Source organism: Dermacentor albipictus, chromosome 5 (assembly GCF_038994185.2).
Source record: "Dermacentor albipictus isolate Rhodes 1998 colony chromosome 5, USDA_Dalb.pri_finalv2, whole genome shotgun sequence".
Taxonomy (NCBI): Eukaryota; Metazoa; Arthropoda; class Arachnida; order Ixodida; family Ixodidae; genus Dermacentor; species Dermacentor albipictus.
Genome location: NC_091825.1, coordinates 132,991,671 through 133,005,959, shown reverse-complemented (window position 1 = coordinate 133,005,959; position 14,289 = coordinate 132,991,671). Strand labels below are relative to the sequence as shown.

The 14,289-nt window shown below is 40.2% G+C and overlaps 1 protein-coding gene across 2 annotated transcripts in view; it reads right to left on the bottom strand.

Moving 5' to 3' along the window:
* Positions 1–1,948: 1,948 nt before the first annotated feature.
* The window catches only part of LOC139060097 (acylamino-acid-releasing enzyme-like), a 58,671-nt gene continuing 46,330 nt past the window's right edge, over positions 1,949–14,289 (bottom strand). For both annotated transcript variants that reach the window (XM_070538916.1, XM_070538917.1), the window contains 12 exons: positions 13,413–13,464; positions 13,237–13,325; positions 11,244–11,364; positions 10,433–10,504; positions 8,412–8,492; positions 7,476–7,564; positions 7,187–7,297; positions 6,105–6,153; positions 5,968–5,995; positions 4,736–4,844; positions 3,142–3,248; positions 1,949–2,305 (listed from right to left, as the gene is read on the bottom strand). In XM_070538916.1, the coding sequence (XP_070395017.1) occupies positions 2,206–2,305; positions 3,142–3,248; positions 4,736–4,844; positions 5,968–5,995; positions 6,105–6,153; positions 7,187–7,297; positions 7,476–7,564; positions 8,412–8,492; positions 10,433–10,504; positions 11,244–11,364; positions 13,237–13,325; positions 13,413–13,464 (1,008 nt within the window). In that variant the 3' untranslated portion in view covers positions 1,949–2,205. The remainder of the gene's footprint in view (positions 2,306–3,141; positions 3,249–4,735; positions 4,845–5,967; positions 5,996–6,104; positions 6,154–7,186; positions 7,298–7,475; positions 7,565–8,411; positions 8,493–10,432; positions 10,505–11,243; positions 11,365–13,236; positions 13,326–13,412; positions 13,465–14,289) is intronic.

Genomic DNA, 14,289 nt, shown 5'->3' with positions numbered 1-14,289 from the left:
TGAACGTACACTGTTTAATGGCAATATTTATCAAAGCGTGATTTACTGCCATAGCTCTGTGTGCAAATGACGTTTGATCACTCTTCTGCTTCTGGGGGAATAGTAAGCCCAGGCTGATTGATGTGATAAAACAGCAGTGTACTGCAAGTTCTAAGCAGGTGCAACACTGAAGTGCAAAGTACACATTAAAAACCACAGGAACTGTTGTACAATAGTTGAACCAACAATGCACTAGGTTTCCACCTACTCCCAACAGGCTCATCAGCCATCTTGATACAAGAAGGTGATACAAGAAGGAAAGTTCTTGAAGGAAATGGAGTGCCAGAAACGATGGAAAGTACGATTTGTTTGCACTAAACTCGGCTCAGACCAGTAAAGTTGGACAAGTGGCTGGCTGGCTGGCTTTCACTTTTCACTTTCTGTATAGCCTTCCCTGTTGTGTTGTATTTGAAGCTACCTCAACTATCGTAATTCATTGCATTTACACAACAGCTATGGCATTCCACAGCAAAGCACGTCCCCAGCTCACTACTCTGTCACCATATTCTGAGGCAGAAACGCCTGTGTGTGCACATTACAGCATCCATTAAAAGACTCTGTGCAGATGAAACTAATCCAGAGCCCTGCATTACAGCATCTATCGTTGTGTGCGAGTAGTGTTGGAAAGTGAAAATTAGCCACTTTTACTGATAGGTTGTCAAGCAGGCTTGTGCTGTAAGTGAAAGATCTTTTCCCATAAGTTTTCTGTTGATGTTAGTGTTGTGCTGCACCCTTGCATAAAATTTTTATGGTAGTACAGTGCATTAAGAGAGCTACAAGCGGTTGAAAATTATCCTTTTTCAAGTCTCATTGTTTTCCCGCAACTTGCATGCCATGTGGTGATGGCTCTGTGCACAATGTCATTTGGTGACATGAGTTTCGTCTGTTTCGTAGTTGGTTTGAACCTGCATGTTTTCCTCCATCCCAATTGAGTGTTCCTTGTTATTGTGATTAATGGCCTCAAAAACTAAGTTTAGGCATAATACATACTTCCATCTTTTACGCCATGCAGTTGCTGCAGTCACTCTGTGCACACACTTGTATGTAGTACAAGAGAAAAGAAATGGTGGTCCACTGGCATCTTTGAGAAACAAATATGAATAGTACAACATGGAAAGCCACAGTGCTACTTGTGCAAGCAAGCACTAGCTGTTTCTCCCACTAGAAGATGTCGTTGTGTATAATTCTTCAGTTCTTTTCTAAAGGACCAGAGCTGAAGTTTGTGCAGAATAACCCTGTAAAATATCAGGCACGTTGTTGGATTCAACAACCACAGATCCTGTGTGGTTGCAATAGCTCCCTGACTTTTTCTCGATTGTAAAAGAGTACTGACACATATTGTCAAAGTTGTAGGAACTTTAAAACACACATCTCATCAGTATCATCACACTTGGCGGGTGTGAATGTCGGGAAACAAAATAGTTTAATTTGATGCTAGGGTTGTCCCAAAACGCTGGACCTGGAGCCATAGAAATTATCGCGATACCATGACACAGGTATTTGGCGATGTCATGTAGCCATATAGCAAAGTATGATGATGTTGCTCATAAAAAAAAAAAGAATGCTGCATTACAGGAACAAAACCAGCTGCTGAACTGTGATGCCATGAAGCACCTGCCTAGTGTGTGCCAAAGCTAATACGTGTAACGAAAAGTACTATAGTTAGTTATGGTGTTTTGGTACTTTCAAATACTTTTCCTAAGGTTCCCTACAACTTTGCTTTATTTTTTTTTGAATGAGAAGTTGAAAATATTGTCAGTATTAAATGGGACAATTTTGCCCAATAAGCCATCTGTCTGTTCAACTTCATGCTTTGCCAACCTATCTGTAACAGTCTTTATGTGACAGCAGTTGTCGTTAATGCAAACGTAATCTATCTGGTGAGGCAAGTGATACAGCACAACATACCTGCAATATTGCAACTTTCTAAAGTTTTATTTGTAACATCAACGTAAAACACTCATCTTTATGAGAACTTGCAATCCTGCACACCATTAACATTACGCTGGCTGAACGTATAAAAAAAACCTGGCATGGATTCACATGATTCTATGTGCACATCTTTCTGGCAATAAAAATTAATTTACAGAAGTTTTTCTTTCTTTTTCCACGATGCAGCACGGTAGACGCTTGTCTCTACAGGCACTTTTTGCTGATACATCCAACTTAGTTGATGAATTTCTTGAACCAAAGGACAGTATTCACAAACATGTCTGCTTCTGCATTGACTTTGGATACTGAATGGTTGTCATCGTACGTGTACAGCCTGAAACGAAAGAAAAAAAAAAATACGTGTGAAAAGGCGGTGAGGCAATGAATAAACGACGTTAAAGTTATATTCTCCTCACAGGAGCACAATGTAATGAAGGAATGGATCGAACATTTGAACCTTGGAAAATTAGTGCATGGTTGAAAAGTTCACTAATCAAAGAAAAATCGCCCAACATAGAATAGTACAGTAGTCTTGCTTTAACAGCAACCTTGCACATTGCTTCATTCAAAACTGGCCGTTGCCTAAAGTGTTCACTCGAGCAGAAAACCTCACAAAAAAACATGCACCCCTGTGTAGAGATGAACAATGAACTGGTTAAGTGAACAAAATGCTGCAGTTCTTGACAAAGAACTCAAGGGCGCATACTGTATCGTGTCAGTGCAAGTACTTCAAAGGAGTGGAGACATCTACTTTACAGCTTTTCTTTTTTCTCGGAATCGGGGCGCACAATGCAAGTTATTCAACACAGCCATGGGATGCATTCTTGTACGTCATATTTGTTAATATGGTCAATTTGGAATGCATGATTTTTTACATGCCTGCCCTATGCGATCTTCTGACATCTGTCAGTTACTCTCGCTTCAAAGCTTGGGAAACGCAAAACACAGCATAAGGAAGTACTCTCGATAAATTACTGATCGTCTTGTAGATTATGCCTTATTGCAATTCAAATTCAGTAACTGAGTGCATAGAATTCTAAGAAAATGTCTGTTCACCTTCAAACGTTCTTGTAAGTGCACTTCATAAGTCCAGGGATCACAGGAATGTTGTAACACAAACACAACCAACAGTGGTGTGTTACATGCTGGCACACAAGAGTGAAAACTTACTGTGAACTGACTCCCTGGGCAAGAAGCGTTTTGTAGAACTTCATGCCTTGTGTCATTGGCACCCGCAGGTCATTCTTGCCCACCATGACCAAGGTTGGAACACGCACCTGTTGACAGAAAGCAGGTATTTGTCATGTACAAGGAATCTTCTCCCAGGCCATAGGGTGTAGCAGAATGCCTGTTCAGATAGGCTCAACATCTACTTGGGTATAATATTGGCACCGCTTCATGAATGTAGTCTAGCCAATGTGATGCAAAGACCGGTGTGATGTCATGTTATGCAATGTGAAAGTGGGACAACCTAGCCAGCCGCCACACGTGCACAACAAGGCAATAACTTTCTTGGCACCATCTGTCCCTAAAGCATCTTAATTTCTGAATAACAGAGCTTAAATTAGGTAAACACGTACTGCAATCTAACGAGAGCTTTTCGTCAGCACCAAATATTACTGCAGGCTAGCTATTCCATTGTGATGAAAAATTTTGCAGAAAGTGTGCCACCAAGCAGGAAAATCGCGAACATATGGAATGGCAGAGCTCAAGCGAAATTAGATGCCAATGAACAAAGTTCACAGGCAACTTGTCAAAGTATGCATGCCCGAACAGCAAAAGCTACAAAACGTAAAATCAAACAAATACTATGGCTTCTGCTGAGCCAAACATACCAGACATGCAGTGCAAATGCAGAAGTTGGACTTAAAATGTTTAGAAATTTGTTTCAGCTTAGTAAATGATTAGATATTCTTTTAATTGACCACAAGACCAATGCAATATCAAGTTTCGTAACGAGTTAAGTTGTGTTCTCTTGTTCTCTTACATAGTGTCCTTTTACTTGCTCTATTGAAATGGTTTGTTTTATGAAATAGCTTTACTCAAGCCAAGAACATTGCCTGCTCACTTCATAAGCTGACAAACTGCCTTCGCACTAGTTGGCGAACGCTTTGTGTTATAAAGCACGCTATCAATGCCTTGCCTCCTCTGTCCTTGTTCTTGAGGCAGCATACAAAGAATGCTATTTACAGTGAGGAATTCAGTGATGTTATAAAGTACAAGGAGTGAAAAAAAGCACCAAAGCTAATGCAGCCAATACTGAGCATATCTATCACCTAGGCACAAATGAGAGTAGTATCAAAAAAGGAAGAGACTGCACATGTTTATAGCAGGCCAGGATTAGACTGTAGAAGGTGGTATGTGTAACCTTGAAAGACTGGAAGTGGTCTGAATAGTAGCTCAAAGCTAGTCGGTGATATTCCAGTCAGAATTGGATTTAAACATACACACACGTGCAAAGCGTTTAGTGCGTATGACAGATTGTTAGCGTGAACCTTTATGAATTCAAGTAACAGTGAATATTGAGAAGTATAGTACAGTTGCAAGCCGGTGTAAAATGAGGTCGAGCAGCAACATCAAGAAATTCTCAAATACCGATTGGGCACGGCTGGTGCCCAATTACATTGGTAACTGGAAAACGGATAGCGAATAGGTCTTTGTTCCACAGTTAACCTAACAGGATTGGTCGTGGTGACGTCAAGGCACAGTATCCTGCTGTTACACCTGCGAGAGCTCTCCAAAAATCTGCAAGAACAGTGCTTACGTTTTTGACAAACTTCATGGGGGACTTGTTCCACATCTGCTCCAGCTGCTTGGGCTCCGGCACACAACTTGTTGTGTAGTCTGGGATTGCGGCACTCTCAACGCAACGCCTGCAAATGTTGTCAACAATGTGTAAAGAGATGGTGTCTATCTACTAGGATTACCACTAGGATTCTACTTCTAGTTGTTTTCTACTAGGATTACTGATTACTGCAGTCATTCAGCTACCGTGGAAATGAGTAGCGCGTGGATTTGTTCAATCTTTGTGTTGGTGATTTCAAATGTTCTTGTGGTTTCATTTGCTGCTCTTCAAGTGCCTTTATCAGCCTAAATTTGTAAGCAATCCTACACTCCATACACGGAAGGTGACGAGAGTCTTCGCATGTGCAGAATTATTGCAAATTGCAATATTATATTGAAAGTGAACAACATGCAAAGTCACAGCCGTGTGAAGCTAAAAGGACAGAGTTCAGGCAAATCCATGTACTAATCGTCATTCCCATGCAGTAAAAACTACCACACTTGCAACTCCCATAGACACAAGTGCCAGAGTTCCTTCCAGTAAATTTTGAAGGAAACTCATCGGGGACACTGATTGTCTGCTGCAGTGAAATCATCATAACTGAAGCCACATGCGACACAGAAATAGCTTTGTTATAACCGAATATTATTATAAACATACACACTGATATCACCGAAAAAAAAATTCCTGAATTTCATATTTACTCTACTATATCCATGTCTGACTACTTCCTATTGCTACAATTTCCTGCCTTTCAATGGCCAACTTTGGAGGTAAAAGTAATGCACAGAGCTGTGCATGTTCAACTTTTTCCTCTCCCTTAATAGTTTATGTTCTCATGAAAAAGCTCATATAGGAATGTGGTCCTCTTCCATATCTGAATATCGTGTGTTGACTAAAAAAAAACCTAAGTGAGCAAATGTTTCTTGGTTTCCGCAGAATGAAATCAATGAAAAAGATGTCGTACAAAATGTATTTATCTTATCGTACAAAGTTATGATATGAAATGTATGATAAGTTGAATTTGCAGTACTAGGATGGAACCTGTCATAAGAGAGCTAGTTAGCTAAACCGGAAACAAAAAGAGTGCTGCGACGAAGGTCAATCTGCCACGCTTGCTACACACTAACATGTAACTAGTTGATGCTTGTAAAAATTGTTTGCCAAGGTTTATGATAGGCCACTGATAGACCACTACAAAATCCACTCACCAGTCAGGAATGTCAGTTCCATCCATGGCTGTAACAGAAAAAAAAAAGACAAAGCAATGTATCACCCATACATGCACACACACACATTTCAGTTAATGGGCTTCAATTTCACAATACCAAATTGATCCTGAACTTACATGAAAGGTCCACAACAGGGTTTCGAACTGCACATGCCCTATAAAAGCTCTGCAAAGAAAATAAAGAGTGCAGTCTTAGATGCCAACATTTAGAGTTCAATGCGTGCTGCAACTTCTCGGTAAGCACGAGAGTAAGCAACCGTTATTGTTTAGCCCGAGACCACTGTGTGTCTTGCTAATCTGTAGGAGAAAACGCATACGATTGTGGCAGCGCTAGCCACAATATTGCATACATGTCGAATTGTGATAATTCGAACTAGGATTATTTGAAATTCTGGTTGTTCAAACAAACCTGCAAGAAATTTGTAGGCCGATTTTGCTCCATTCAGTTTTTTCCAACACCATTCATTACATTATGTCAGGAGCACAGACAAAAAAAAGATATTTTGACTAATGGCTTGACAAAGTCTGTGCCCTCAGTGGCATACAGCAGGGTGCAGCACTGACGTGCAAGCAAATTTGTAACCTTGCATACTGCTTATGAAAGCACAAGGCAATTAAGGTGTAATCCATTGTAAATAATAATAATAATAATCTCTCATAACAGTGGTTTTGATACATAGATGAAATGAAGTGTGATAGAACATGATTGCAGAAACTCTTAGTACAAGAAAAGCGTTAATTTGTGGAAGGCAACGTGATAATTTTGAATTAGCAAAGTGCATTTACATCAAAATCAGTTAAGTCAAACTTTTCTGCTTTCCAGGGGCAAAATAAGTAAGCACAATATAGCTGAGCAGAGGACATTCATATGGCATGAATAGGTGAAATAAGCCTACGTTTGACATCCAGCTGCTGGGTGATGTCTGGGCTGCCGATATTCAAGGTGCCACCATAAAATCACACCACAAAAGGTTGCCGCAAAAACAACCAGGTCGTTCGTATATTTGTATGACCACGAGTCATATAAGTGTTTGAAAGTGGCTCTGTGTTTAACGATGCATGTTTTAACTCATTATTCCTTTTTTAATCTTGTTTTAGTCTATTTCGCATAATTCAAACAAAATGTTGTAGTCCCTAGAAGCTTGAATAAATGCAAGTCAACTGTACAGAGAACAGAGACAGCCCGCTGTGATACATACCGGGAACTGGCCAATAGCATGGCATGCCAAGAAGCCTCCGTGAGAACCGCCAAATATGATCATCTTGTCTGGATTGATCTCATCTCGCTGAGCTGCCACTTCAGCCGCGCACTGTATGAAAATAATGCATGTGATGCACATGATGCCAGGAAATGTGTTTTACTCAGTGATGTACACAAACAGTCTCTGAGCACTTAAAAAAAGTGCTGCCACTTGTAATCATGAAGATGTCGATTTCACGTCGCAAGTCACATGGTGAAAGGAGCTGAGTGGCAGGCTCTAAAGTTACCTGAACATCAAATACGTCTTGCTGACCAATCTTTCCCAACAGCGATTGGAGATTGTCCTCTCCAAATCCCTTGGATCCTCTGTAATTCACTGTAAAAGAGAAGTGAACGTAATGATGCCGTAACCATCACCCGATTGAGATGGCCAGCCTTGTGGCCAAATTTCCACCATTTTATCTTTGGTTGAACAATAGCATTCCAGTAAATGAAATCCATGCAATGATGGGATTTTTAACCTAATGAATGTCACTATATAACAAAAACCTATAATACAAAGCTGCAAAAATCAAATTATGGAAGTGCACATCCCAGAGCAACATACGGATCATGAACAACACTGTAATTGAGGGCTCCAAATAAATTACGACCACTTTTTTTTTTAAGTACGCCTAGGCCTAAGTGCACAAGCTTTTTCGCATTCCACTCCTGATTTAATGTGACCGTGGTCTGGAATTGATTGATTGATTGATTGATTGACTGACTGACTGATTAATGCTCAGCAGCAAAACACCACAGCAATCAACCAGTTGCATAAGACAAACATATCTGCATACCACACATATTCGAATAGGGAGAACTCAAGCTAAAGTGTTCAAGCTAAAGGGTAGAGTTATTTATTACAATGTGCTGGCTAGTTACATTCCAAGTGCTGCATGTGACGTTTACACAAAACAGTCTGAGAAATATAACAGACATCTCCTTCCCACTTCATAATACTCTCTTCCCCTTAGTTTCACAGCCAGTTAAGTTGGGTAAGCGAGACCGTTTGGGCAATATTGACCGGTTCAGAGAGCAAAAGTTTTTTCAACAAGTCAAAACCATAATCCTTACATGAAGTCGTCTATGCTAGAGGTGTGCAAGCCACGAGGATACAATGCTTACAGATGCTGTTTGACCACGAAATGCGTTCATTTTTTTCATAGACTTGGGTTTCTTACCAAGCAGCACAGCAAATCCACACTTGACGAAGAGAATGGGGTAGAGGTCGAAGCCAGCATGAAAGGAGCTGTGAGGGCCACCTAAATTATGTAGCAAGAAGTTGAAACAAATATGAGAACATGCCAGAGCTCCCATTGTTTAAACCCATGAATTAAGCAATCAAAGGTTTTATAATAAAAGATATGAAGCAACTCCAGTAAAAGAATGTTAGCAAAATATCTGTTTCAGTGAAGCAGCATTAATTGACTAGAGTTGTAATAGGTCAGTGCTTCCCGAAAGTTATTCATACATTTGTGATGCCTAATACATGACATTCCAAGGGGAAGAAGAAAAAAAAATATACAGTGCACAGTGTACAGTGCATGTACATTGCATTAGAAGCAAAGAGAACTTTTTCGCAGAAAGAAGAAAATATGAGCAGTATAACAAACCTATGAAATAATCAAGCCATACCAAACTTGACACAGCGACAGCATGGGCTCAATTCATCGTTTTATGCAGAGGCGCACACAGGCACCAAGATCATTGTTCGCGACAAGCACAATTTTTCTTTTGCAAGTGGTGTGGTATCGGACATGAATACGTCAATACGCAGGGCATTCCATACAGTAAATGTTCTGAGGAAAAAAGAAAACTTAAAGCGATTTGTGCATGCAAAAACTGGAGTTGTCTTGTTGCAGTGATGACGCCTAGTTGGTCTAAATGATAGTAGCTGGAGATAGGGCAAAGGATAAACTGTGAGTCGTGCTTCCAGGGGCAGAAAATAAATTTTTGCCATGCTACCTTTCTTCGAGCTTCGAAGGTGGCAATATTACTTTTATTCATTAAGTAAGATGGGGAACCATGACGTCCATAACAATGAAATATTATATTATTAATTAAAAATTAAATTGATTGGTAAAAAATTAGTACTGAACTGCATTCTAAGGAAACCAAGTACTCGACCCACTAAGCTTTGAAAGCTTTCTCTGCACCAAAGTAGACGAAATATGAGGAGATACGTTGAAAGTTATGACACCACATTTATGTATCGGTACGGAGGATTCGGCACAAAGTTGAGGGAAAATCTGGGCTTCATTTTTTTGCATTAATAATCAACTGTTTCCTACCAAATTAATTCAAATAGTGTACTATTTCAAGAATACCAGCTTAAATTAATTTGGTGTTGCTCTTAAAGCAGTGTTCACAATGTGCAGAAATCCTTCTCTTCGCAGCGGGAGTGCGCATAACATGATGGCAGTGTCACGCCTTTCCAGGGCCAAGAGGCTGACAAAGACATTGTCAGGGGATGGAAAACGCTTTTCTGGGCTAATGCAGAACATTCCCTCTTTGCGGGAGAGACGGCAGGGGATCTTGCCAAGTAGGCTAGCAGCCTATCACAGTACTGAAATTGTCGCTGCCTTCGCAGGTGCTTGGTGACCTTGTTCGCTTCACAAGGACTGTTTTCAGTAGTACAAACACCTGCTGACATGTCGAAACTGCGACAAAGTGACTGGTTTTCATTTCACTCACTACAGCATACCTATGTGCATATGTGTTGAGAGTATAGGCAGCTAAAACCGTTTGAAACATTGATATCCTTCAACCTCCGCACCACAGCCGCGGAGCCCTGTGAACAGGGAAGCAGCACAAAACAGCATGACGGTTCGTGACGTCATGCCCACCTCCACATCATGGGCTACACCCCTTGTGAATACAGCTTTAGCATCCCTTTGAACTGCTGCAGTTCTCTTTTTTTTTAATTAATATAATGGAACCATGAAAAGCTGTTTGTCTGACAAGAAATTGGAATTCGGAGAATTTTCTGTCGTCATGTCCTTTATTGTTGAACTGCTTATGAAGTGGCCAATTTCGTTGGTGCACCAGTTTCAGTCGGCATGGAAAAATTTCAATCTTCATCCTGCAACTAGGTTCTGACCAAGCAGAAAATTTTAGACATGTGTTTCTGTTTCTTAAGCAAATATAAGAACAAGTACACTGCTAGTAGCTAGAACAACAAAGAAAGAAAAAAAAAACATACCATGGGGCCACACTATGAGAGGCAGGTCAGTCTCATTCTTTGGCGTCACAAGGGTAGCTTCAAATATCATATCTGCATTCAAAGCAGAAAACAGGTGACAATAACCTGCTGTCAGTGTCACTCAATATTGCAGCCAATAAATTGTTCTAGTTATAAAGCACGAAAGATGCACGTTAACTTCAGGAAACTTGCAGTTTTACAGTCCGAAAACAAATCGAAAATGAGGAAGTCATCACAGCACAAAAAGGACACACACAGAACAAAAGACAGTGCAGCACGGGACAGCGCTCGTGCTGTCCTGTCTTCAGTTTAATGTGTTCATCTTGCCTGTGATAAACTGGCTTCCTCAGGTATCAACTAACATGTCCAACAAGAAGCTCTGTTGAATTAACCCAAAAATGTAGGAGATACCACAGTGCTTGTCGTTGACATGCAGAATAGTGTGGGTTAGATTGCGATAGGCGACTGAACTCTGTAGTAGGCAACCTCAGGCTTTTGAGTGCACAGCAGACTCTAGCACATTCACTCTCAAAAGTATGCCGACAAAACTGTTAATGTTTATGGTATGAAAATAAGAGAAGGCAGAACTGCTAAATGAATGAATGTGAGCAATGCCAAAAACATTATAAGGGCATTTAATAAGAACTCGTAATACTGGTAATACTTATACACAGCAAAAGAGCCTTGCTTACAAAAGTTTGAATCCTAAGGTACGACAATGTACAGTTCGAGAAAGTCCAACTAGCCAGTGCAGAAGAACCCAGATCAATCTTCAGTTCAAGGATAAAGATAAGTGTAATGCGTAGCTCACTTGACTCATCTGGTGGTGAGAACTGCAGGATGTACCAGCTAATACCAGACACCTTGTTGTCGTCTGGTTCGATGGGTATCCATGTTTTCACATCATTATTTTCTGTGAGTGCACCCACAACCTGAGCAGAAAAATGAAGCAACAATAAGCCTGCATATCGAATAACAAAAAAATATTACTCGCATCAAGTCATTCCACCAAGCATAGAATAAAGTTGCTGACAGTTACAGCCACTGCCTTTCATAAATGTTGTTTCATAAGTGACCAGCACAGCCTTCTGTTTACCCTCTCTCAAAGTTTCTCCACAGAAATAAAATTTCACCATGTTCTTCCTGCTGGATGTGAAGTTATGTTATAAAAGAATGGCGGGCTATCTCATAAGTGAAGGTTGAACTGGTTTCTAGCAACAAATTAGAAGCAGATGGCAGCCACAGATCAAGGATTGGTGCTACTTAAAAACATGACCAAAGGTACATCAACTGAAGTTAACCCTTTAAGACCAGTTGCACCATCAACTAGGAATCTGGTTAAACTAAAATTACAACAGATGGCACGACAAAGCTTAACTGTCGGTGTTGCTCGCATTTGTCAAATTCAAGAACTTGTAATGCACTACGATTCGGAGGACTCTGGTGTTACTTATGAGGTGTCTCTAAGGGATAGTGACAAAGAGGCCATGTTGCCTGAGGAACTCTAATTATGAATTATAAGTGTTAACATGTCTTAATTCTTGCTTGAGTTTTCACATTAAGAAGTTTGCAAAAGGTTCAGCAACCTATAGCCAATATATAGCACTTGAACTTAGAGATTGTTAACAAGCTAGTTACACAGACATTGGCTTTGTTGCACTTTGGAGAAATCACTGACACACAAAGGTTGCATGGCTATAACAACAAGGTATGCACTGAAGAACTTTTCTGGTGGAATCAGGTAATGGAGTTTGTTTACTATTACATACAGTTCTTACAAAGTAAATAAATCCAAGCACCTACAGTGAGGCCTGGATGTGTACAACTCCATGTTTTAAATGCCCATTGCAATCCATAATTCTGAGATTTCTTTAGTTGACTATGGCAACTCACGGAAGGAAGTAAGTAGTTCGAGTGGTCCAAAAGATGAATGTGCCAAGTTTTAGTGTGTGTGTGGTTCTTTGTTTAGCCCATGCCAGCACAGCCAAGCAAGCACAGTCGAACGTCATCATAACAAAGTTGCAGTCTAACACAAAAATATGTTTGTTATACATACACCATATCTGCTACAAGCATATATTTGTTACAAGCATATAATTGTTACATGCTGATATTATATCATATTCCAAGATAGCAATGCCACAATAATGCCAGGTAATGAGCTGCATTACCACAATAGTTTATGTACCATGATATAGATGCCATGAACTATGAACCATGAACTATATGAACTATATGTACCATTAAATAGATGAAAAAAAAAATTTTTTTAGTCTAGTGCTGTAGTTCAGATTATAATGGTAGTATGGATAGCTTTGAGAATGGATAATTATTAGGGAAAAGCCTAGTTATCTAACAACTGCACCACCTGTTGCAAGTATTGTAATTTTTGATTTTAGGAAAACAGTCTCTCCGGTTTCAAGTCACACGAAAGGAGCTCAATGCACATCGCAGTTAGATCTCTTCAGCCACTACTAAATGTCAGTTACTACGTTTCACACTGCCGGCTGTGCAACAAGGGCATAGCCAAGAGGCTAGAAGTGACCTGCGTAGCAGCAAGGCACAAGACCCCCGAAAAACATTTCTGGCTATGCCACTACCATGCAAGTATGGTCACACAAAACAATTACAATAATTAAAAGGGAACACATTTGTGGGTGCCTGAGGCTTCGTAAAGCAGTCTATGTCGGCAGCTTTTTCCACTGGTCTCCAGCACGATGTATGTGCTTGATGTGATTATTATTATTATTATTATTATTACCAATGTCATCTTTTAATTAACCTGGCAGAACAATCTAACTCACCACATGGGGTGTAGAGTTGAGAGCAGAGAGACAAGCAACGACGAAGTTTTCCTTCACAGTCAGAACTTGCCAGCAACCAACGGTTTCATCTGCATATGATAGAGCACAGCTTTCAAGTGTACTTAGGACGATAAAAATTGCAAGAAGTTCCAAAGAAGAGAATCAGTGGCCCCTACCTTTGCTGAGCTTTGTGATGCTGCTGTATGTAAGGTTGATGCCAATAACCTCCTAAATGGAAAATAAAGCAAATGTCAGGAGAGACATCTAACTGCAACAGAATATCTCAATTGCTCTTGTATCAACTTTTTGTAGTCACAAAACAACACTTTATAAAGCAACTGCTATGGGCCCTTCTTGCCTTGTTTTAAGCAGGGCACAAGGCTGACAAATATCACAAAAGAGAGGGACACCAGAACAACAACAACAACAACAAAAATCCCATTCCTTCAGATCGTGTTCGATGTAGCTTGGAGTACGAGCCAAGTGCTTTACCTTCAAAATCATAACAGCTTCCTCAACACCTACATTCATTTGTATGATGTTTATGTACTACCTTAATCTGAACTTGTAAAGCTAGTCAGCAGGAAGACATTAGAACAAACGCAAGCATCATAAAAAGAAATGAGCATTTCCTGTCAGAATGGTTTGCATAAGAGTGCCAGTCTTCACATCTTTTTTTTTAGTTTAACAAACAAAGGCATCCTCAGGCTGGAACTCTGGCTTTTATTGAAATGTTGGTTCTGGTCTGGGGTTTTCCTTGTTTGCCCACTACTCATCACCAATCTTTCACCTTTCTGTTAGTCCTCTTTGTCTTCTTAACGTTCTCAATGAAGTGCGCAGGAAATTTCAGCCAAGTAGATGGCACTGAGGCCCATCCATGCAAATTGAATTGCTTGCTACACATAGCTTAAACCCAACAACTAGGTCAAAGTGAGATTCATTATGTATACTCTCAAGTGCAACAAGAAATATTACAGGCGGTGAAACCGCAGGACAAATGCCTACTTGCAAATGAAAAAAACTTCACTGAGACAGCTCTGCCTTATACGCATG